Consider the following 22649-nt stretch of genomic DNA (forward strand, 5'->3'; position numbering starts at 1 on the left):
TTCCCTATGGCTTCCCCTTCCAACACAGGGTATATTCTAGACTTCCCCTTCACTTTTTTTTTTTTTGTGGGACAATGAGGGTTAAGTTACCTGCCCAGAGTCACACAGCTAGTAAATCCCAAGTGTCTGAGGCCAAATTTGAACTCAGGTCCTCCTGAATCTAGGGCTGGTGCTTTATTCACTGCACCACCTAACTGCCCCGCCCCTGCCCCTTCACTTAAAAAGATCCTTGTGGGCAAGGACTGTCTTTTCTTATTTGTATCCCCAGCATTTAGCACAGTGCCTGGCACTTAGAAGACATTAAATAAATGTTTATTGACTATAGACTTAGACTCCTAATTGTTGGAGAGAATGCCGATGTAATGCTGAGTGATGGTGTAAGTAGTGCAGTTGGTACAAGGGCTTTTGGGAGACACATTCCTGGAGATGTGGTGCCAGACAGTTTTTTGAGGGGGGAGTGGGGGGTACTGATTCCAGAGGGAAAGGAGAGAGAAAAACTTTGTAAGCTATAGATGTCAGTTCTTCAATAAATAGCTGATTTCTAGCTTGTTTCTCTGGAAACTTTGGAGAGAGAAATTTCTCCTTGGGTGAGAGAGTCTTTCTCTTTTTGTTCAAGTTGATGTCTTGCTACCATCAAAAGGGTTCTATTTCTTGTATATTTTTCTTGCATATTTTAATATGTATAGATTTTCCAATTTCTGTTTGCTATATTGCTTATTTAAATACATATATTAACTCACCGTTCACTATATGTGAACAGTCTTTTGTATAAACCAAGTTTGGTGTGAAGGGGGCAAGTCGGTGGGTATAATCTTTGGCTAACCCTCCTCCCTTAAAGGCTAGTGATCAGAGAAATGGCTTTTACATTGAGTCTATTATCTCCACAGAGCAGCAATATTTAGAAAGATATACCATTCTAGAATAGCATTCTACTGAGAAACTAAAGAAAAGAATGCCTAGTTATAATCCTTCTGTTCCTTTAAGAGCAGAAATCATAGTCTTCCTTGGAAAAGGGTGGTCCAGATTTTAGAGATACCTATTCATACCGTTCTCAAGCTGAATTTTAAACAACCCACATGGGCATTTGTTTTACATGGGCACACTTATTACACTAGGCATACTGATGGACAGGAAGTCTTCTTCCTCCTCTCAATTCAGTTCAGTTTAATTCAATTACATACCTTACTGGTTGTCACTTGGTTAAATGAAGATCTTTCTGGCTTTTTAATTAGTAAAATAATGAGGTTGAATTAATTTTTAAATCCTTACCAGCTTTAAATGCTGTGTCTATAAATGAACATGTATTACATATCCATTATGTATACTCAGTGGCTTAAACATAACACTGAAATCATGGTTGAATAAAGTTATTTATCAAGTAAAGATTGTGCACAATTTACCTTTCTCCTCTTCCTCCTTATGAATAAAAAAATTACTATAACTTATTGAGGAAGTACCATCAGAGTGGTATGGCCAAAAATATTGTCCCCTTAGATCAGCAATATTTAGAGGGAAATAAATGTGTCATTCTAGTCTAGTATCATACTTGGAGACCAGAGAAAAGAGTGTCTAGCCATAGTCCTCCTCTTGCTCCTTCCTAGCTAGGAAGTACCTTTGATGTGATGTGTCAGTAATAAGTATGGGAGGTAGGATTTGAACCCAGATCCTCTGATTCTAGAAGCAGTGCTTTTCCCCCTAGATCACAAATTTGTCCAAGAACACAAAGAATGGTGGACTTGGTTCTTGAACCCTCTCATTTCAGTGCTTTATTACATCACTGTACATATATGAGGAAGAATATTTTCTATTATGCATAAGCCCAATGTTTATCCCTTTGCATTTATTTAATATTGCTGTATCAGAAGTGCATTCATTACTGCTTATAATAGGGATTTGTCTAGGCTTCCATTAATTTCTTCTTGTTTAACTAGAGTCAATGTAAACAAATATCCCAAGAGCAAGAGAAATTTAACCATGTGGAAAATAAGAAATTTATTCTATAGAAGCAGGAACAAAATAGAGGGCAAAAGTTCTAGAGGCAGGTAGTCCCAAGCCCTAAAAACTGTCTTTTTGACGATTGTTATAGCAACTCCAGAATTGACACAGTATGGAGCATTTGGATAATGAAAAAGTAATTAAAGAGTGGTGGAGCCAGTTACAGTTGTTGCTATTGGGACCTAGGACAAGAATAAAGGAATAAAAGAAGGGTAAAGAATCAGTTGAAAGACACTGCGTCCAACATTCATTATGTATCCTTAATTGTTAATATTTCTATATATTTGATGATTTTAATAAGGATATAATTACTATGATTATAGTCTGCATGTTTGTTTCAGTCCTCATAGAACTTACTTTTTATTGTGGAAGACAAAATGTGCTTATACATATAGCTTTGATAGGATCAACGTTGCCAGTTTTTCCAGAATAGGAATGATTTTTACCTTAAGGTAACAAAGATGTCCTTGGAACTTGATTGGCCCTTACCTTCCTTGGCTAATTCCTGGTCACTTAATAGTATAAGAAGCCTCACCCATATGGTTAGGAGCCCTCTGACTTATTTTCTTGTCCAAAAAAGCTAACTATCAGGGCAGCTAGGCAGCACAGTGGATAAAGCACTGGCCCTGGATTCAGGAGGACCTGAGTTCAAATCTGGCCTCAGACACTTGACACTTACTAGCTATGTGACCCTGGGCAAGTCACCCTCACTGCCCTGCAAAAACAAAACAAAAACAAAAAGCCAAATATCAATGAATCTTTGTTGCATATTTTTGCTGTAGTAGGGCAAATCAAGCCTCCTTTTGTTAACTATTTAATGACTTACAAATGCCTCTACTTGCACAAGTGATCCCATTCTGTCTTGGGATTTGGAATTTTGCCCAAAGGGCTATAAAACTATGCATATCCTCTGACCCAGAGATAACAATACTAGGCCTACATCCCAAAGAAATCAAAGAAAAAGGAAAAGAACTTATCTGTATAAAAATATTTATAGCAGCTCTTTCTGTGGTGGCAAAGAACTGGAAAGTGAGGGGATGCCCATCAATTGACTGAACAAGTTGTGGTATGGGATTGTGATGAAATACTATTGTGCTATAAGAAATAATGGACAGGATTATTTCAGAAAAACTTGGCAAGACTTTTATGAAATGATGGAAAAAAAAGTAAGCAGAACTGGGAGAACACTGTACACAGTAACAGCAATACTGTATAATGATCAGAAAATGATCCAAGATAATCCCTAAGGACTTATAATGAAAAATGCTATCCAACTCTAGAGAAAGAACCGATGTAGTCTAAATGAAGAACAAAGCATAGTTAAAATTTTTTCCCTTTATTTTTCTTGTGTTTTTTAAAATCTGTTTTCTTTTGCAACATGGCTAATATGAAAATGTTTTACATCATTAATTTGTGTTTAACATTTTTTTGGTGATTTCATTATTTTCTTTTTTTTTGTTTGTTTTTGGCGGGGCAATGGGGGTTAAGTGACTTGCCCAGGGTCACATAGCTAGTAAGTGTCAAGTGTCTGAGGCCGGATCTGAACTTAGGTACTCCTGAATCCAGGGCTGGTGCTCCATCCACTGAGCCATCTAGCTGCCCCCTGATTTCATTATTTTCTAATTATATGATTTGATAGTTTAAAAAAATTGAGTTCTAAATTCTTTCCTTTCCTCTTAATTTGTGTTTATAGTTTTTTTTTTTTAAGAAATGATATAGGGGACACTTAGGTGGTGCAGTGGATAAAGCACCAGCCCTGGATTCAGGAGGACCTGAGTTCAAATCCGGCTTCAAACACTAGCTGTGTGACCTTGGGCAAGTCACTTAACCCTCATTGCCCACCAAAAAACCAAAAACCAAAAACAAAACAAAAATAAACAATAGAAATGAAAACTTAGAAGAAAGTACAGAAAAGCAGGGTAGCTTTGAAAATGATACAGAATATTCATTAGATAATTTTTTTACAAAAAGGACAAAGTATGAAAAGGAAATTCATGGTTTTATATTTATTGAATCTTCCTCTTATGTTGTGCTATGTAGATGCAAATTAAAAAATATTTTTATATTTAAAAATGAATAAAGCAAAAGAAATTATGAGTTGTGAATTCTTTGTATAAGGTACATAAACATGGAATTTTCATATATATGGAAGAGTCACTGATGCTCTCATTTTTTGGTAATAAATTTTAATTTCCTTCAAAAAAGTGGGATCAAGTTTGTTATTAAAAGAAAACTGGAAGAGAGGTGGAGCCAAGATGGCAGAGGAAAGGCAGTGACTTCCCTGAGTTCTCCTCAAGACCCCTCCAAACACCTTCAAATAATGCCATAAGACAATTCCTGAAGCAGCAGAACCTGCAAAAGGACAGGGTGAAATCATTTTCCAGCCAAAGAAAACTTTGAAGGTCAGCAGGAAATGTCTGTTATACTGGGGGTGAAGCGCAGCCCTGTGCAGGCTGGGCCAGCACAGATCCAGCTCCATGCAGGCCACAATGGTGAACCAGGCCTCAGGAGCTTCTGATTTGGCTTCAGTTGCAGCTGCTTCTGGAACTCAGCCCACAGATGGTGAGGAGGTTGAGTGGTTGGCCAGGGGGAGATTACAGGGGTTTCTTTTCTGGCACAGAGGCACGACTCTGTTGTTTTGCCTCTGCTTGGGTCCAGGTGGCAGTCTTGGGTGGCAGAACAGGTGGGGGAGGAGTGCAGGTGTGCTGGAGCTTACAGCCACAGTGCAGCAGGATTCTGTTCCAGGTTGGAGGGCAGAGAAGCGGGCTTGTGGTTGCTTCTAGACCAGAGCACAGGACAGAGGAGTGGTGAATGTGCCTCTCCTTGAATCATACTACCTTGGAGGAACTAGGGACTTACAAATTCCTAGAAGAATCTCAGAGAACAGCTGCTCAAACCCCTTGAAGCTTGGGACAGTACACCCTCCACCCTAGAAGCAGTGCCCCATTTTAAGAAGTAGTTAAAAGTCAAGAAATAGGCTAGAAAATGAGCAAACAGAAAAAATCGCTGACCCTAGAAAGTTTCTATGGTGACAAGGAAGATCAAAATACACCCCGAGAAGAAGATAACAAAGTAAAAGTTCATACATCCAAAGCTTCCAAGAAAAATATGAATTGGTCTCAAGCCATAGAAGTGTTCAAAAAGGAGAAAGAAAATGGAAAGAGAAATGAGAGAAAATAATGAAAAACGTCAACAGCTTGCAAAGCTGAATTGGCCAAATGGAAAAGGAGGTACAAAAGCTCTCTGAAGAAAATAATTCCTTAATAATTAGGATTGAGCAAGTGGAAGCTAATGACTTGATGAGAAATTAAGACACAATAAAGCAAAACCAAAAGAATGAAAAAATAGAAGACAACATGAAATAGCTCCTTGGAAAAACAACTGACCTGGAAAATAGACCCAGGAGAGATAATTTGAAAATTATTGTACTACCTGAAAGCCATGATCAAAAAAAGAGTGTAAAAATCATCTTCCAAGAAATTCTCAGGGAAAATTTCCCTAATATTCTAGAAGCAGAAGGTAAAATAGAAATTGAAAGAATCCACTGATCACCTCCTGAAAGAGATCCCAAAATGAAAACTTCCAGGAATATTATAGCCAAATTCTAGAACTCCCAGGTCAAGGAGAAAATATTGTAAGCAGCCAGAAAGAAACAATTCAAGTATTGTGGAGCCATAGTTAGGATAACACAAGACCTAGCAGTTTCTACATTAAAGGATCAGAGGGCTTGAAATATGATATTTTGGAGGGCAAAGGAACTGGGATTACAACCAAGAGTCACCTACCCAGCAAAACTGAGTGTAATCCTTCAGGGAGAAAAATGGGGATTCAATGAAAGAGGGGACTTTTAGCCATTCTTTCTTTCTTTTTTTTAATTAAAAAAATTTCTTTTTGGTAAGGTAATTGGGGTTGAGTTGCCCAGGATCACACAGCTAGTAAGTGTTAAGTGTCTGAGGTTGGATTTGAACTCAGGTCCTCCTAAATCCAGGGCTAGTGCTCTATCCACTGCACCACCTAGCTGCCTCACTTTTAGGCATTCTTGATGAAAAGACCTGAGATTAATAGAAAATTTGACTTTCAAATACAAGACTCAAGAGAAGCACAAAAAGGTAAACAGGAAAAAGAAATCATAAGGGACATTAAAAGGTTAAACTGTTTACATTCTTACATGGGAAGATTATACTTGTAAGACAGAAAGCACAGATGTGAGTTCAATATGTAGGGATGATATCTTTAAAAATTAAAATGAAGGGGTATGATGTTTAAAATCTTAATTGTGGTTGCCAAAAATTAAAAAGCTTTAGTACCAGTCTTTGGGCATTAAACATTTATTAAAGCATACAGATATTTACAAAGAGTTCAGAAGTTATGAAAAAGAAGTCCTGCCTAGCCTAAAGTTCCAGCCTGGTTGGGTACTTCCTGAAGTCCTCCACGAGCCTGCTTTAATCAGGAACTCTCCCACGAGCCTGTTTTAATCAGGAACTCCTTCTCAAGCTGACTGTGGAAGCTTTTTTATAGTTCTGGAACAGAGGCGGTCCTTACACACTGCTTCAAGGTGATTGGTTGGCGTCATCCAAATCCATTGGCTTAAGGGCTAGCCAGGTGTGATTACAATCCAATTAACTTGAAGTAGGTTTAATCAGCAGTCAATCACTCTCACTTGATTCAATCAGTCTCGATTAATCTCCAGGTGGGTCTTTGAGTATCTGCTAAATCTCATTATTTTTGTCACATTCCCCACTTTGTTTCTTCTAGGAACAGGTGTTCCTAGATGAAACAGTAAAAAAATAATTAAGTCTTTGGAAGTCTTTTCTCAGTTCTCTTGTCTTCTTGGAGTGGTAAGATGTCATCAGGAGGAAGCTGGATTCTGGTCTGGAAAGCTGGATTCTTCTTCTTTAATTGTTTGAATTGCTGGATTTTTTTTTACTAAACCTTAGCATAGCATTGTCAATGATCAAATTTAATACATTCCATTACAGGGGTGAGAGGAATGCACTGGAAGAAAGGGAAAGGGAGAGGTGGAATGGAGTAAAGTATCTCATAAAAGAAACAAGAAAAAGCTTATACAGTGGAGGGGAAGATGGGGAAGGTGCTGGGGAGTGAGTGAACCTTACTGTCATCAGAATTGGCTCAAAGAGTGAAAAACATACACTCAATTGGGTATTGTAATCTAATTTACCCTTCAGGAAAGTAGGAGGGGAAGGGGATAAGGGAGGGGGTGAAAGAAGGGAGGGCAGATTAAGGGAGGGAGTAGTCAGAAGCAAAACTCTTTTGAGGAGGGACAGATAGAAAATAGAGTAAATGTCATGGGGAGGGAATAGGATGGAGGGAAATACAGTTAGCAATAGTAACTGTGAGAAAAAATTTGAAGCAAGTTTGATAATCCTCAGTTCTCAAACACATAGAGAACTGAGTAAAATTTGTTAAAATAAGAGCCAATCCCTGCTTGATAGATGATCAAAATACATGAGGTTTTCAGATGAAAGAATCAAAAGCTACCTATATCCATATGAAAAAAAATGCTATAACTCATTATTGATTGGAGAGATTCAGGTCAAAACAATTCTGGATACTACCTCATACCCATTGGATTGAATAATAGGACAGCAGAGGAAAATGACAAATGTTGTAGGGCATATGGGGAAAATGAGATATTAATACACTTTTGGTAAAGTTGTAAACTGATTCAAACATTCTGTGGAGTAATTTGGAACTATGGCCAAAGGGCTATCAAGCCATGCATACTCTTTGAACACTACTAGATTGGTATCCAAAAAGAGATTTAAAAAGTTGAATTCAAAATTGGGGTGATGCTCATCAACTGGGGAGTGGCTGAATAAATTGTGTGATGAGATTATGATGGAACACTATTGTGCTATAAGAAATGATGAGCAGGATGCTATCAGAAAAACCTGAAAAGACTTACATGAGCTGATGCAAAGTGAAATGTACTGTATACAAAATAACAGCAATATTATAAGATGATCTGCTGTGAATGACTTAGTTATTTTCAGCAATACAATGATCCAAGACAACTCTGAAGGATTTATGAAAAATGCAATCCATCTAAAGAGAAAGAACTGATGGTATTTGAATACAGATGGAAGCATAATTTTTTTGTTAGTTCCTTTTTCTAAAGTTTTTTTTTTGTCTGTTTTCTTTCACAACCTGACTAATGTGGAAATGTTTTGCATGACTACACATTTATGACTTATATTAAATTGCTTAAGTTCTTAAGCGGGGTGGGGGAAGTGAGAGAGGAAGAGAATTTGGAACAGAAAGTTTTAAAAATATATGTTAAAATTTGTTTTTACATGTAATTTGGTAAAAAATAAAATTCTAAATAAAAAAAGTAAACTGGTAAACTGCTTTGCTAGCAATTCATTTGCCACTGTGAAGTGTTTGAGCCAATAATTATGGACCTTAACTGACCTTTCAATTTTTTTTTTTTTTGGTGAGGCAATTGGGGTTAAGTGACTTGCCCAGGGTCACACAGCTAGTAAGTGTTAAGTGTCTGAGGTCGGATTTGAACTCAGGTACTCCTGAATCCGGGGCTGGTGCTCTACCCACTGTGCCATCTAGCTGCCCCTGACCTTTCAATTTTGCAGAGAATCTACACTTTTGTTCATTTCCCATAATTATTTTCTGTTTTCTGTTTGATTTAATTTGTAATCTCACTGTGTTGGACTTCTTGTTACCATATAGACAACAGAAAATGTCCATATTCTTCTTTTTAGAGCCCCCTTCCCATGATTTCTTTATTTTTCAAGTCTCTGTAAAGAGTTTGTCTTTTGTTGTTGGTGAATTGTTTATTTTGTTCTTTTCATTGGTTTGACTCCTTATTACCAACATTTTGTTTTTTGCTTTCCATTGAAAATTAGGAAAATAAAGAGTTTTAAGATACTTCTCTGAATTCCATTCCACATTTTAAAATGTTACCCTTAAATTGGATAATATGGTATATAAATTGTTTACTGTATTTACCAGCTGGATACCAGTGTCATTCCAGAGACCTTCAATAGCTTTGTTAATTTAAATCTAATACAAGAGTGTATGATATATATTCTTAAGAATATCTCTTAAAAGCATGGCCTTTTCTTCTATATTCCTTGCCACAGCAACAGCTGCCTTATATTTTGTTGCATTCAGGTACTGTTTTGTCACATATTGTGAGAGAATGAATTCAATCACAATGGTTATAGCAAATGCCAATTTAAAAAAACTGTTTTGGGATAATTGTCCTCTAATTGAATTTGTGCAGTCAAAGGGGCCTTTTTGAAAATTCAATCTAAGTGTTCTTGCTCATTTCCTCTTCAAAATTGTTAGAGACATGTGTATTGTTTGCTATTTGCTTTACTATTGAGTAGAATTTCTTGAGTTTGTTGTAAGTGGATGTAAATGACCTTACATTTTTCACGTGTTCCTTACTCAGCTTCTTGACTTCAGGTCTTATTTTATCTCATCTGATTTTCAGGTATTTCATGCCTTATGATTGACCTGAACTAGTATGCAATATGTTGTGTGATTTAGAGCTGGAGTTATTGGTTTTGACCTAGGAACATAGGAGGAAAAGTAGAGTGATCAAAGAATATTCTTAAAGGCAATGGGTTTGGCATCGATTTCTAGTTCTGCTTTATTATTATATTCCATATATCAGACGTATATTGCCTTGTCCTGTTTTCTATCACCTCTTTTTTAAATGTGACATAAAATTAGCATTCTTCCTTTTTTTGAAATGGTAGTTCCTTGCTATGGGAAGAGTGGCACCTGTTTTATGTTGGTTGGGAATGGAAATGTCTTTAAATTTGTGCACCCCATCTTTCTTTGAGCTGCTGCAATTCAGCTTCACTTATAGAGCACAGCAACTTCTTTGATGTCTCTCATGTCACACAATTGATTACAGATTTTCAGAGATACCTTCAAAGTGTTCTTGTATCACTTCTGATCTCCATATGAGTGCTTGCCTTTTGTGAACTCTCCATAAAATAGTTTTTTAGGCAAAACATGTATTATTTGGCCATTTGAACAACTGTTGCCAGTCCATTGGAGTTACACTCTCCATAGTAGAGTTTGAATGCTTGGCAGTTTAGCTTGAGAAGGGACCTCTTTGCCAGGTATCTTCATTCAAATGGAAGCAATTCAGTTTCCTGGCATGTTGCTCGATATCCAGGTTTCACAGGCATACAACAATGAAGTATGCAAAAAAAAAACCATGTAGACCTTCACTTTGGTGGGCAGTCTTCTCTTCCATTACTTTCCTTCAGAGTCTCCCAAACACTGAGCTAGCTCTGGCAATCACCCATGTAGTTATCCCAGGAATGTACACTGCCAAAGTAAGTGAACTTATCCACAGCATTCAATATTTTTTTGCATTTGCTATGACCAATGATTCATGTATGATGGTGTGGTGCTTGCTAGTGACGAACCTGTGTTTCCTTGGTGTTAATTGTACAAATTAGCACAAGCAGCAGAAAATCGATCCCTATTTTGCTGCATCTTGGCTTCAGAGGCTGCACTGAATGCACAATCATTTGTAAACAAAAAGTCACACACTAACTCTCCCTCCCTTTAGCTTTGGCTTGTAACCTTTCAAGATAAATAATTATCATCAGTGTGGTAGCTGACCTTGATTCCATTTTTGTCCTCATTAAAAGCTTCTCACAACATCACTTGAAAACATATGTTAAAAAGCATGGGGGGGGCAGGACAGCTAGGTGGTGCAGTGGATAAAGCACTGGCCCTGGATTCAGGAGGACCTGAGTTCAAACCCAGCTTCAGACACTTGACACTTACTAGCTGTGTGACCTTGGGCAAGTCCACTTAACACCTCATTGCCCTGTGCAAAAAAAAAAAAAAAAAGCATGGGAGGAAGCACACAGTCTTGCTTCATTCCATTGGTGACTGGGAAAGTGCAAGAGCATCTGTTATCCAGAACCCAGACAAGCATGACATCATGAAACTGATTTATAATGCTGATGAACTTCTCTGGGCAACAAAATTTTACCATAATGTTCCTGAAGCTCTGAAAAGGGCAGATCAACAAACATTGTGTACAGACCTCTGTTCTGCTTCTGGCATTTTTCCTGGTGTTGTCAGGCAGCAAACACCATATCAAACATTCCTCAGCTATTTCTGCATCTCAGGTACATGACCATCTTCCAGGTGAAGTCTTATTAAGGAGGACTCTGGCAAGAATTTTGCCAGCAATGACTGAGAGAGAGAGAGAGAGAGAGAGAGAGAGAGAAAGAGAGAGAGAGAAAGAGAGAGAAAGAGAGAGAGAGAGAGACCCCGACCCCCACCTACTCACCATCCACCAACTCCCACTTGCCATATAACCTAGAAAATTTCGGTCAGTTTTTGTATGAACAGTGGACCTCCTGCCTTGTAAATCTCAGCTGTAATAGAATAAGTATCAGGAGCTTTGCTACCTGAGAGGAGTTGAATGGCACTCTTCTTCAGTTGGAAATTTAGTTAGAGAGGGATTGACTTTAATTTGAGGTATGTGGTCAATGACTTCAGTATTGATTGATGATAGTCTGTTGAGAACATTATGGATGTGTTCAGTCCAACTCTCCAGGATCCTGTCCTTATCACTATTCAATGTGACTCCATTAGCACTGAGTAGCTAAGGTACACCATTGGTCTTTGGTTCATAAATAGCCTTCAGGGCATCATAAAAGTGCTTTGAACTGTTACTTTCAGCATAAAACTGAATTTTATCTGCCTTCTTGTTGAGCCAAGAATCCTGTATCTCTGTAAGCTATGCTTGCCCTTTAATTTTGGTGAAGTTAAAATGTCTTCTTAGAGATGGATGAACTATCTTGCTTGTAAATGCTGTGGAGTTCTTGTTTATAGTTTAGCAGCTTCTGAATTTCCCCATCATTTTCATCAAGCCAATCTTGATGTTTGTGAATGTTCTGGCCCAGATGAGTAAATGCAATGAAAACTGCCTATTCCTTTTCTGTTCAATCATGTGTTGGCTCAGCTTTCCTTCCAAATTAGCAACAAACTGTTCCCACACAGAGAAACCTCTAATCTGTTGACATTAAGTCGTCTGGTAGTTGCCTTGCTATGGGGTCACTGCTTCTTTTGAATTTGAATATTTAGTTTGGAGAGGATGTATGTGATCAATTTAGCATTCTGCACCACACATTGTTTTCATCACTCTTACATCCTGTCTGTCTCTTCTCCTTACAATGACATAGTCTATGAAATTGCTATAAGGGTGTATCGCCAAAGTTTTATTGCATTTAGGTAAATGGAAATCAGTGTTAGTGATGAGAAGGTCATGAGATACACAAATTTTCACTAGTAAGTAACTATTGCTATTGCTGTTTCTGACTCCATTCCTCCTAAGGACTTTGTGCTATGTATGGTAGTCTGTGCCTATTCTTGCACCCAGAATTCACCCAGAATTATAACCTTGTCCTCTTTCAGCACATTGATGATGGGGGTCTCCAGGTTTTATTTAATTTTATATCTATCTATCTATCTATTTTTTAAAGTAATAAACACTTTTATTTATTGTTTTGGGTTCTAAATTTTATTCCTCCTTCTCTTCCTCCCCTTACCTCTCCCTGAGGTGGAAAGCAATCAGATATAGGTTATACATGTTATACATGTATGATTATGTAAAATATTACCATATTTGATAAACAACAAAATAGTAAAAACTTGATGTTGTTAAATTATAATGATGAATATTTACCTCAGAGAAAAGATGAGAAAGCACATTCTTTACCTTGGAATTTGATATTCTGAAAGTCAATGTTTACAACTAAGAATAACCTGTCTACAGATATGGGAGGAGTTCATGACTAAACAACAGATAAGATCGCAGGAGACAAAGTAAACAATTTTGTTTATATAAAATTAAGAAATATTTGGATAAAAATCTAATTTAGTAAACATTTGAAGGGGATAGGTAATTGGAGAGAAATCTTTGCAACAAATTTCTATATAAAATATATAAGGAATGGGGGCAGCTAGGTGGCACAGTGGATAAAGCAATGGACCTGGATTCAGGAGGACCTGAGTTCAAATTTGACCTCAGACATTTGACTTGACACTTACTAGCTGTGTGACCCTGGGCAAGTCACTTAACCCTCATTGTCCTGCCCCCCCAATATATATCTATCTATATATCTATATCTAAATATAGAACAGATTCAAATTTATAAGACTGAGATCAATTGACCAATAGATAAATAGTCAAAGGACATGAATAGGGAATTTTCAAGGGAAGAAAGTCAAGCTAGAATTCACTTTTGGTGGAGTTGTGAAAAGATGAAGTCATTATGGAGAGCAATTTGTAACTATACCCAAAGCACTATAGAACTATGTATGCCCTTTGATCCAGCAATACCACTGCTAGGTTTATATCTCAAAGACATTCCAAAAAAACAGAAGACAACCTATTTGTACAAAATACTTACAGCAGCTCTTTCTGTGGTGGATAAGAAATGGAAATCAAAGGAATGTCCATCAACTTGGGAATGTCTAAACAAGCTGTGGTATATGACAGTGATGGAATATTATTGTGCTATAAGAAATGACAAGCAGGATGATTTCAGAAAGGCCTAGAAAGACTTGTATGAACTGATGTATAGTGAAGTGAGCAGAACCAAGAGAACATTGTGCACAGAGACAGCAATATTGTTTGATGAAGAACTGTGAATGACTTAACTATTCTCAGCAATACAATGATCCAAGACAATCCCAAAGGACTAATGATGAAACATACTATCCACCTCCAAAGAAAGAACTGATATGGATGGAACACAGACTGAAGTATGCTATTTTTCACTTTTTTTTGTTTTTTCTTTTATTCAAGTTTTCATATACAAAATGACAAATAATCATACATGTATAATCCACATCTGGTTGCTTACCAACTCAGGGAGGGATAAAGGAAAGGAGGGAAGGGGGGATAAAATTTGCAACTCAAAACTATAAATAAAAAATGTTTATTATTAAAAAAAGAAAAACAAAAGTCAAGTTAGAAACAATCATAAGAAAATACTTTAAATCACTAATGATTAGATAAATGAAAATGAAAATAAATTTCTCATGCTTAGACCAGTGAAGATGAAAAAAGAGGAAATCTAGAAATAAAAGGCTTTATAGATGTATACATTTATTTCTTTCCATGGGTGAGAGGAGGTGGATATTCTAAATGTGAGATTTGCTGTCACAGCTGCATTGGACACAACAAACATTTTTTAATTTAATATTCCCCCCCTCAATTATAGGTAAAGACAATTTTTAACATTTTAAAGAAAATTTTGAGTTCCAGATTATGTCCCTTCCTCCTTTTCCTCCACCCTCATTGGGAAGGTAAGGAATTTGATATAGACTATACATGTGTAGTCATGCAAAACTTTTTTTATGAGTCATGTTGTGAAAGGAAATACAGGCCAAAAAACCCCCAAGCAAAATGAAGTAAAAAACAAAGTATGCTTTGATTTGTAGTCAGACTCTTTCAGAACTCTAGTTCTTTCTCTAAGAGGTGGATGGAATTTTTTAAAGAATCATAAGTCCTTTGTATTGCTAAGAATGCTTAGTCATTGACAGTTGATCATTATACAATATTGTTGTTACTGTGTACAATGTTCTCCTATTTCTTTTCACTTCACTTTGCATCAGCTTATGTGAATCTTTCCAGAGATCATAAAGAACTCCACAAAGATTATGAATATATTTAAACTTCCTCCTCATTACCCTGTTCCTCTTTGATGATAACATGGTTGATAGCCCCAAACTTGACACTCCTCTGTAACTTTCCCCTCCACCCCCCCGGTCATCATTAATGTTTTTAGGGCTTATCATGTTGCATAGAACTGTCACTGTGGACTACTGCTTCCACAGCAGTTTTTACATGACCATGTGATGGGCACTACTGACTGAAATGTTCATATGCTCCTACTCACTTAACATCTCTGGCTGCTCTGACTCAGAGGATAGTTTCATCTCATCCTTTTCCTTCTTGAGTTCCAGGAGGCCTAGTGTCAGCGGTCTAGTCAGGATGGGATCCATCACCCCCTATCCAGGGAATAGGGATGGGAATGGGGTAGAGGGTTTTGTAGGGGTCATACCTGTGATAACTCCAAAGCCCTAAACAGTTATAATGGCCCATTGTAGAGCCCCTGGTGACACAGGTCTACAGATACTAGGTCTGTGTCTTTCCATTCTTCTGAGTATCATTTGCCCTCCTCCTAAGAACTCTGATTTCCCTTCTGAGTCAGGAGGAAGCATCAAAATCCCTACAGATAATACCCATTCCAAGGTCCCCATCTCCCTGTATAGAAGAATATTTCTTTTCTTCCATAAGAGCATTCATAAACATTGTCACCACTGAAATAATGTTTCCCATTTACTTTTTCCCTTTTGGGATCCTTTTGCTTTCTCGCCCAATTCTCCTGTAAGTTCTCTTCTTCCTGACAGACTTCAGGAGTTATTTTCCCTTGAGTTTTAGCCTTTGACTTGATTAGAGTATATCATATTCTTCCCTTCCCCCTTTTATACACCCTCTGATTCTGTACTTTATTTAGGTAGGCATCCAATTTTACTTGTACATAATATTCTTATGCTTGACAAAGTTATTTGATTTCTAATTTTTTTTAGTTATAAACTTTAAAACTCTAAAAACCATGATGAATTGATGGACCACAATGCTCTATTGCCATTCTTACCACAGTTATTGCTCTGCCTTCAAATAGGTCCTCATGGTATATTCACCTGCTGCATAATTCTCTATCTGGTTCTCAGTCTTTGTCTCTCCTCAATATTTTATCTCTAAGACTACTTCTTCACAAGTTAATTTTAAAGGGGCAGCTAGATGGCGCAGTGGATAGAGCACTAGCCCTGGAGTCAGGAGTACCTGAGTTCAAATCCGGCCTCAGACACTTAACACTTACTAGCTGCGTGACCCTGGGCAAGTCACTTAACCCCAATTGCCTCACTTAAAGAAACAAAAACAAAAAACCAAAAAAACCAAGTTAATTTTATTAGTTTCCCTTATACAAATTCTCTTTTCCTTCCCCTTTTGACAACCAAATTAATCCAATGTGAAAGAGGCCATAGCAGACAATTGTATCCCCTCTATTGGCTATCATAGTAGAATTTACACTATATGTGTAAATTTTTATTGAATAAATGAAAGAATATATTGAGGGAAGGGGCCTGTGTGTGTTTATACTAGCTATTTGACCTAGGCAATCCTGTAGATTATGTTAGTTATAAAGTGATTTTCAAGTATAGGAGTGAGTTTGTTACCTCTATATAACATTGTTCTCAGATCCTGAGTCACAGGAAGAAGAGACTAATTCCCAGAGAGTTTATATAATTTTTCTTAGTTCATGCAAATAATTATATTGAGAGGCAAACTATATGTTTCCATAAAAGCCCATTTATTCAGTCATTTTAATATAAAAACTGATGAACTCAATGGAAAAGTATTTTTCTTATGAGTTCAATAAATATGTACTGATTTGAATTGAATTATATTTTTAAAAAGAGTTCAACTGATTGATTATGTGGACTAGTCAGGTCTATTTGAATATTCTAGCCAAATGCTCTATATACTCAACCACAAATGTAATAATAATAATAATAAGACCCACACATCTTCCTTGTTGTCCTCTTCTAATCCTATCTCAATTTATCCTTCTTCACTGGTCAACCTGCTAAATAAAGGATGAATTCTCTAATTCTGTGGCTCTGATGGATCATTAATAATCTCTGAGATGATAAAATTTCTATTGCAGACAATGAGCTTTAATTAGAAACTGCCACAGTGGGGGTTGTTAAGGTTTGCCCAAGGGACTTATCATAATCTAGAAATTAAATTGGATAGTTATAGTTAGAACATTAGAATTCTTACTGAACAAAACTGCTTACATTAATAAAATGGAGAAAAAGCAGATCAATGATTTGGTCACGCAACTAAAAAAAACTAGAAAGTGAACAAATTAAAAATACCCAACTAAACACCAATTTGGAAATCCTGAAAATCAAAGGAGAGATTAATAAAATTGAAAGTAAGAAAACAATTGAATTAATAAATAAAACTAGAAGCTAGTTTATGAAAAACAAACAATAAAATAGATAAGCCATTGGTTAATTTGATTAAAAAAAAAGACAGAAGAAAACCAAATTACTAGTATAAAAAATGAAAGGGGTTAAACTCACCACCAATGAAGAGGAAATTAAGACAATTATTAAGAACTATTTTAGGGGGCAGCTAGGTGGCACAGTGGATAAAGCACCGGCCCTGGATTCAGGAGTACCTGAGTTCAAATCCGGCCTCAGACACTTGACACTTACTAGCTGTGTGACCCTGGGCAAGTCACTTAACCCCCATTGCCCCACAAAAAAAGAACTATTTTGCCCAATTATATGTCAATATATTTGACAATCTAAATGAAAGGGATGAATATCTACAAAAATATAAATTACTCAGATTATCAGAAGAAGAAATAACATATTTAAATAACCTAATTTTAGAAAAAGAAATTGAACAAGCCATCAATGTACTTCCTTAGAAAAAGTCCCCAGGACCAGATGAATTCACAAGTGAATTCTACCAAATATTTAAAGAACAATTAATCCTAATACTATATAAATTATTTGAAAAAATAAGTGAAGGAGTCCTACCAAATTCCTTTTGTGAGACAAATGTGGTGCTGATAGCCAAACCAGGAAGAGCCAAAACAGAGAAAGAAAATTATAGACCAATCTTGCTAATAAATACTGATGTAAAAAAATTAAATAAAATACTAGCAAATAGATTACAGAAATATATCACAAGGATCATGCACTATGACCAGGTGGGATTTATACCAGGAATGCAGGGTTGGTTCAATATTAGGAAAACTATCAGCATAATTGACCATATCAATAATGAAAGCTACAGAAATCATAGGATTATCTTAATAGATACAGAAGGCCTTTGACAAAATACAGCACCCATTCCTATTAAAAATACTAGATAGTGTAGGAATAAAAGGAGCTTACCTTAAAATGAGAAGTACTATTTATCTAAATCCATCAGCAAGCATTATCTGTAATGGGGATAACCTAAAAGTCTTCCCAATACAATCAGAGATGAAGCAAAGGATGCCCATTATCACCTATTTAATATTGTATTAGAAATGTTAGCTATATCAATAAGAGAAGAAAAAGAAATAAAAGGAATTAGAATAGGTAATGAGGAAACAAAACATTTTTTGCAGATGATATGATGTTATACATAGAAAATCCTAGAGAATCAACTAAAAAGCTACTTGAAATTATTAACAACTTTAGCAAAGTTGCAGATACAAAATAAACCCATATAAATCATCAGCATTTCTATATATGACCAGTAAAGTCCAGCAATAACAGATAGAAAGAGAAATTCCATTTAAAATAACCACAGCCAATAAAAATACTTGGGAGACAAACATAACAACTATATGACCAAAACTACAAAACACTTTTCACAGAAATAAAGTCAAATCTAAACAAGTGAAAAAATATTAATTGCTCATGGATAGGCAGAGCCAATATAATAAAAATGACAATCCTACTATTTATTTATTTAGTGGTATAGCAATCAAACTATCAAAAAAATTTTATAGAGCCAGAAAAAATAATAACAAAATTCATCTGGAAAAACAAAAGTTCAAGGATTTCATGGGAGTCAATAAAAAAAATGAAACAAGGTGGTCTAGAAGTACCAGATTTCAAATTGTATTATTGGAATGATTGGAATGACACCACCTGCTGGAGAGCTACTGTAGGAAAGCTACGCCATGAGGAAAAGGCGTCTGAGGGCAAGCCATGTCGCTTTTCTTTGGCGTCAGGAAGTGATGTTTGCTTGTGGGAGGAAAAAGGGGCAAGGCTGGCTCTCTTCTTTTCTTTCACCAGGACTCTTGTGGAGAGCAGAGCAGGAGAACTGTGGCTCCCTGAGATAGATAGGTGAATCTAGACCTCTTTTTCTCTCTCTTCACCAAATTCTTATTCTCCTTAATAAATGCTAAAAGTCTTATAATTTATTGGTGACCATTCATTAGATGTTTTAGACAGACTAGTTTGAATTTTAGCACCTTACATTATAAAGTGGTAATTATCAAAACAATCTGGTACTACCTAAGAAATAGAGAGGTAGACCAGTGGAATAGAAGAGATAGAAATTACACTATAGTAAATGACTATAGTATATCATAAACCAAAAGTTCCAAGCTTTTGGAACAAAAACTCATTTTTTACCAAAAACTCCTGGGAAAACTAGAAAACAGTATGGCAGAAACTAGGTATAGACAAATATCTTACACTGTATACTAAAATAAGGTAAAAATAGGTACATAATATACACATAAAGGATGATACCATAAACAAATTAAGGAATCATGGAATTGTTTATCTGTCAGATTTATGGTCAGGGGAAGAATTTAGAACCAAAGAAGATATAGAGAATAAAATTAAGTATAAAATAGATTATTTTAATTATACAAAATTAAAAATTAAAAAGCTTTTGCACCAACAAAACTAATGTAACCAAGATTATAAGGGAAGTAGAAAACTGGGAAAGAATTTTTGAAACAAATATCTCTGATAAAAGCCTCATTTCTCAAATATATGGAGAACTGAGTCCAATTTATAAAAATACAAGTCATTCTCCAATTGATAAATGGTCAAATGATATGAACAGGCAGTGTTCATACAAAGAAATCAAAGCTATCTATAATCATATAAAAATGCTCTAGATCATTATTGACCAGAGAAATACAAATTAAAACAACTCTGAGGTATCACCTCATACCTATCAGAGGGACAAATATAACAAAAATGGAAAATATTAGATGTTGGAGGGGATGTGGAAAAGCTGGGATGCTAATCCACTGTTGGTGGAGTTGTGAACTGATCCAACCATTCTGGAGAGTAATTTGGAACTATGCCCAAAGGGCTATAGAGCTGTGCATACCACTGCTAGGTTTATATCCCAAAGACATCTCCAAAAAGAGAAAAAGGACTATTTGTACAAAAAACATTCATAGCAGCTCTTTCTGTGGTGGCTAAGAATTGGAAATCAAAGGAATGCCCATCAATTGGGGAATGGCTAAACAAACTATAGTATATGATGGTGATGGATAACTTAAGAAAGGCCTGAAAAGACATGCATGAAATGATGTATTGTGAAGTGAGCAGAACCAAGAAAACATTGTAAACAAAGACAACAATATTGTTTGATGAAGAACTGTGAATGACTTGACTATTCTCAACAATACAATGATTCAAGACAATCGCAAAGGACTATTTATGAAATATATTATCCACCTCCAAAGAAAAAACTGATATTGATAGAACACAGACCGAAGCTAACTATTTCTCACTTTCTTTCATTTTTTTCTTTTATTCCAGTTTACTTGTACAAAATGACAAATATGGTAATATTTTACATAATTATACATAATATACCCATTGTTTGCTGCCTCAAGGGAGGGAGGGAAAGATGTTTTGATAAAAATTGGAACACAAAACTTTAAATAAAAAAGTTTATTATTAAGAAAATTATTTTTAGAGGGGTTAATAAGATAATGAGCCCGTAGAAAATAGAACGGTGCAGTATGTGTATGTTCACTTACAAACTTAACCTGTGAATAATTCTATCTAAAAAGTAATGGAAAAAGAGGACTGTGCATGAAACTGCTTATCTTTATTATTATACATAACTTCCCTTTTCATTTTAGGTGTATGTTTTTGTTCATTTGTTCAGTCATGTCTGCCTCTTTGTGACCCCATGGACCATAGCATGTGAGGACCTTGCATTTTCTACTACCTTTCAAAGTCTGTCCAAGCTCATGCTTGTTGCTTCCATGTAGGCATCTCCTCATCTTCTTTTGCCTTCAATCTTTCCCAACATGTCTTTTCCAGTGACTCCTACCTTCTCATTATGTGGCTGATATATTTAAACTTAGCTTAAATGAGCAATCTGAATTAACTTTTTAAAGTTTTGACTAATTTAATGTCCTTACTGTCCATGTGTCTCTCAAAAGTCTTCTCTAGCACCACAATGAAAAAGCTTCAAATCTGCATCAGCCCAACTCTCACAGCCATGCATTACTACTGGAAAAAACATAGCTTTGACTATACAGACCTTTGTTGGCAAGGTGATGTCTCTGTTTTTAGTATGCTGGCCAGATTTACCATAGCCTTCTTTCAAAGGAGTGCATATCTTTTAGCAAATCACTGTCTACAGTGATCTTTGAGTCCAAGAATATACAATCTGACACTGCTTCCATTTCTTCTCTATTTTTCAGGAAACAATGGGACCTGTTGCCAGGATCTTTTACACTCTCCTCTTTAATCCTAATAAATTCAATATTCAATAATAAATTCAATACCCTAGCTAAAGGGTAGCTAGGTGGCACAGTGAATAGTGTTGGACTGGAGTCAGGAAGACTCAATCTTCCTGGGTTCAAATCTGGCCTCAGACACTTACTAGCTGTGTGACCCTGGGAAAGTCACTTAACCCTGTTTACCTCAGTTTCCTCATCTGTAAAATGAGTTGAAGAAGGAAATGGCAAACCACTGCAGCATCTTTACCGAGAAAACACCAGATGGGGTCAAGAAGAGTCAAATGAGACTGAAAACAACTGAACAACAACAGTAACAACAAAACAACTTACAAAATTGTTGTACTTGTCTGTGTTTCTTTCTGGCCTCCCTCCTGTTCTCTCCTTTGCATTAAAAATGCTTCAATGACCCTGTTTTCATTGTGGGTGGGGGGGGAGGGGCGGCACAAAACCTTATCACTAACCTATCTCTCTTTCCCCTCCTATTGATGAAAAAGAAAAGCAAACCCCTTATAGCAAATATGCATACTCAAGCAAAACCAATTTCCACATCAGCAGTGTTCAAAAATGTATATTTCATTTAGGACTTTTAGTCTATCACTTTTCCTCAAGCAATAGATAGCATGCTTCATCATGGGTCCTTTGGGATTATGGTTGGCCATTATATTGATGAGAGTTTTTATGCCTTTCAAAGGTTTTTTTTTTTTTTACATATTTTTACTATATAAATCATTCTCTTGTTTATGCTCACTTCAATCTGCACCAGTTCATACAAGTTTTTTGGAGGTTTTCTGAAATAGTCCCTTTTTTCCTTTTTGCCATTTATATACCATTACATTCATAAACCAGTATTTTACTAATTCATTCCTCAATTGGTGGGCATCCCTTTAGTTTCTAGTTGTTTGCTAAAACAAACAGAGCTTATATATATATATACATATATATATACACACACATGCACATATTCATACATTCATGCTTACATACATATATACACATATACATATATTTCTCTCTTCGACCTCTTTGGAACATATGTTTAGCAATGGTATTACTGGATTTAGTGACTTGTTAGAAATAAGTCCAGGGGGCAGCTAGGTGGCACAGTGGATAAAGCACCAGCCCTGGATTCAAGAGGGCCTGAGTTCAAATCCAGCCTCAGACACTTGGCACTTACTAGCTGTGTGACCCTGGGCAAGTCACTTAACATTGCCCTGCAAAAAGAAAGAAAAGAAAGAAAGAAAGAAGTCCAGATTGCTTGCCAGAAGGTCTGGACAATTCGTACCTCCACTGTGTATGTGTTCCTGTTTTCCCACA

General features: G+C 36.2%; 1 protein-coding gene across 1 annotated transcript in view; it reads right to left on the bottom strand.

Annotated features, from left to right (window-relative positions):
• Positions 1-15030, bottom strand: part of LOC122754887 (olfactory receptor 2Z1-like) — a 37591-nt gene extending 22561 nt beyond the window's left edge. The window contains exons 1-2 of the mRNA XM_044003325.1: positions 14925-15030; positions 4594-4774 (exon numbers count right to left, since the gene is read on the bottom strand). Of these exons, the coding sequence (XP_043859260.1) occupies positions 4594-4774; positions 14925-15030 (287 nt within the window). The remainder of the gene's footprint in view (positions 1-4593; positions 4775-14924) is intronic.
• Between the last annotated feature and the right edge of the window lie 7619 nt (positions 15031-22649).

This window comes from Dromiciops gliroides, chromosome 4, assembly GCF_019393635.1.
Source record: "Dromiciops gliroides isolate mDroGli1 chromosome 4, mDroGli1.pri, whole genome shotgun sequence".
Lineage (NCBI taxonomy): Eukaryota > Metazoa > Chordata > Mammalia > Microbiotheria > Microbiotheriidae > Dromiciops > Dromiciops gliroides.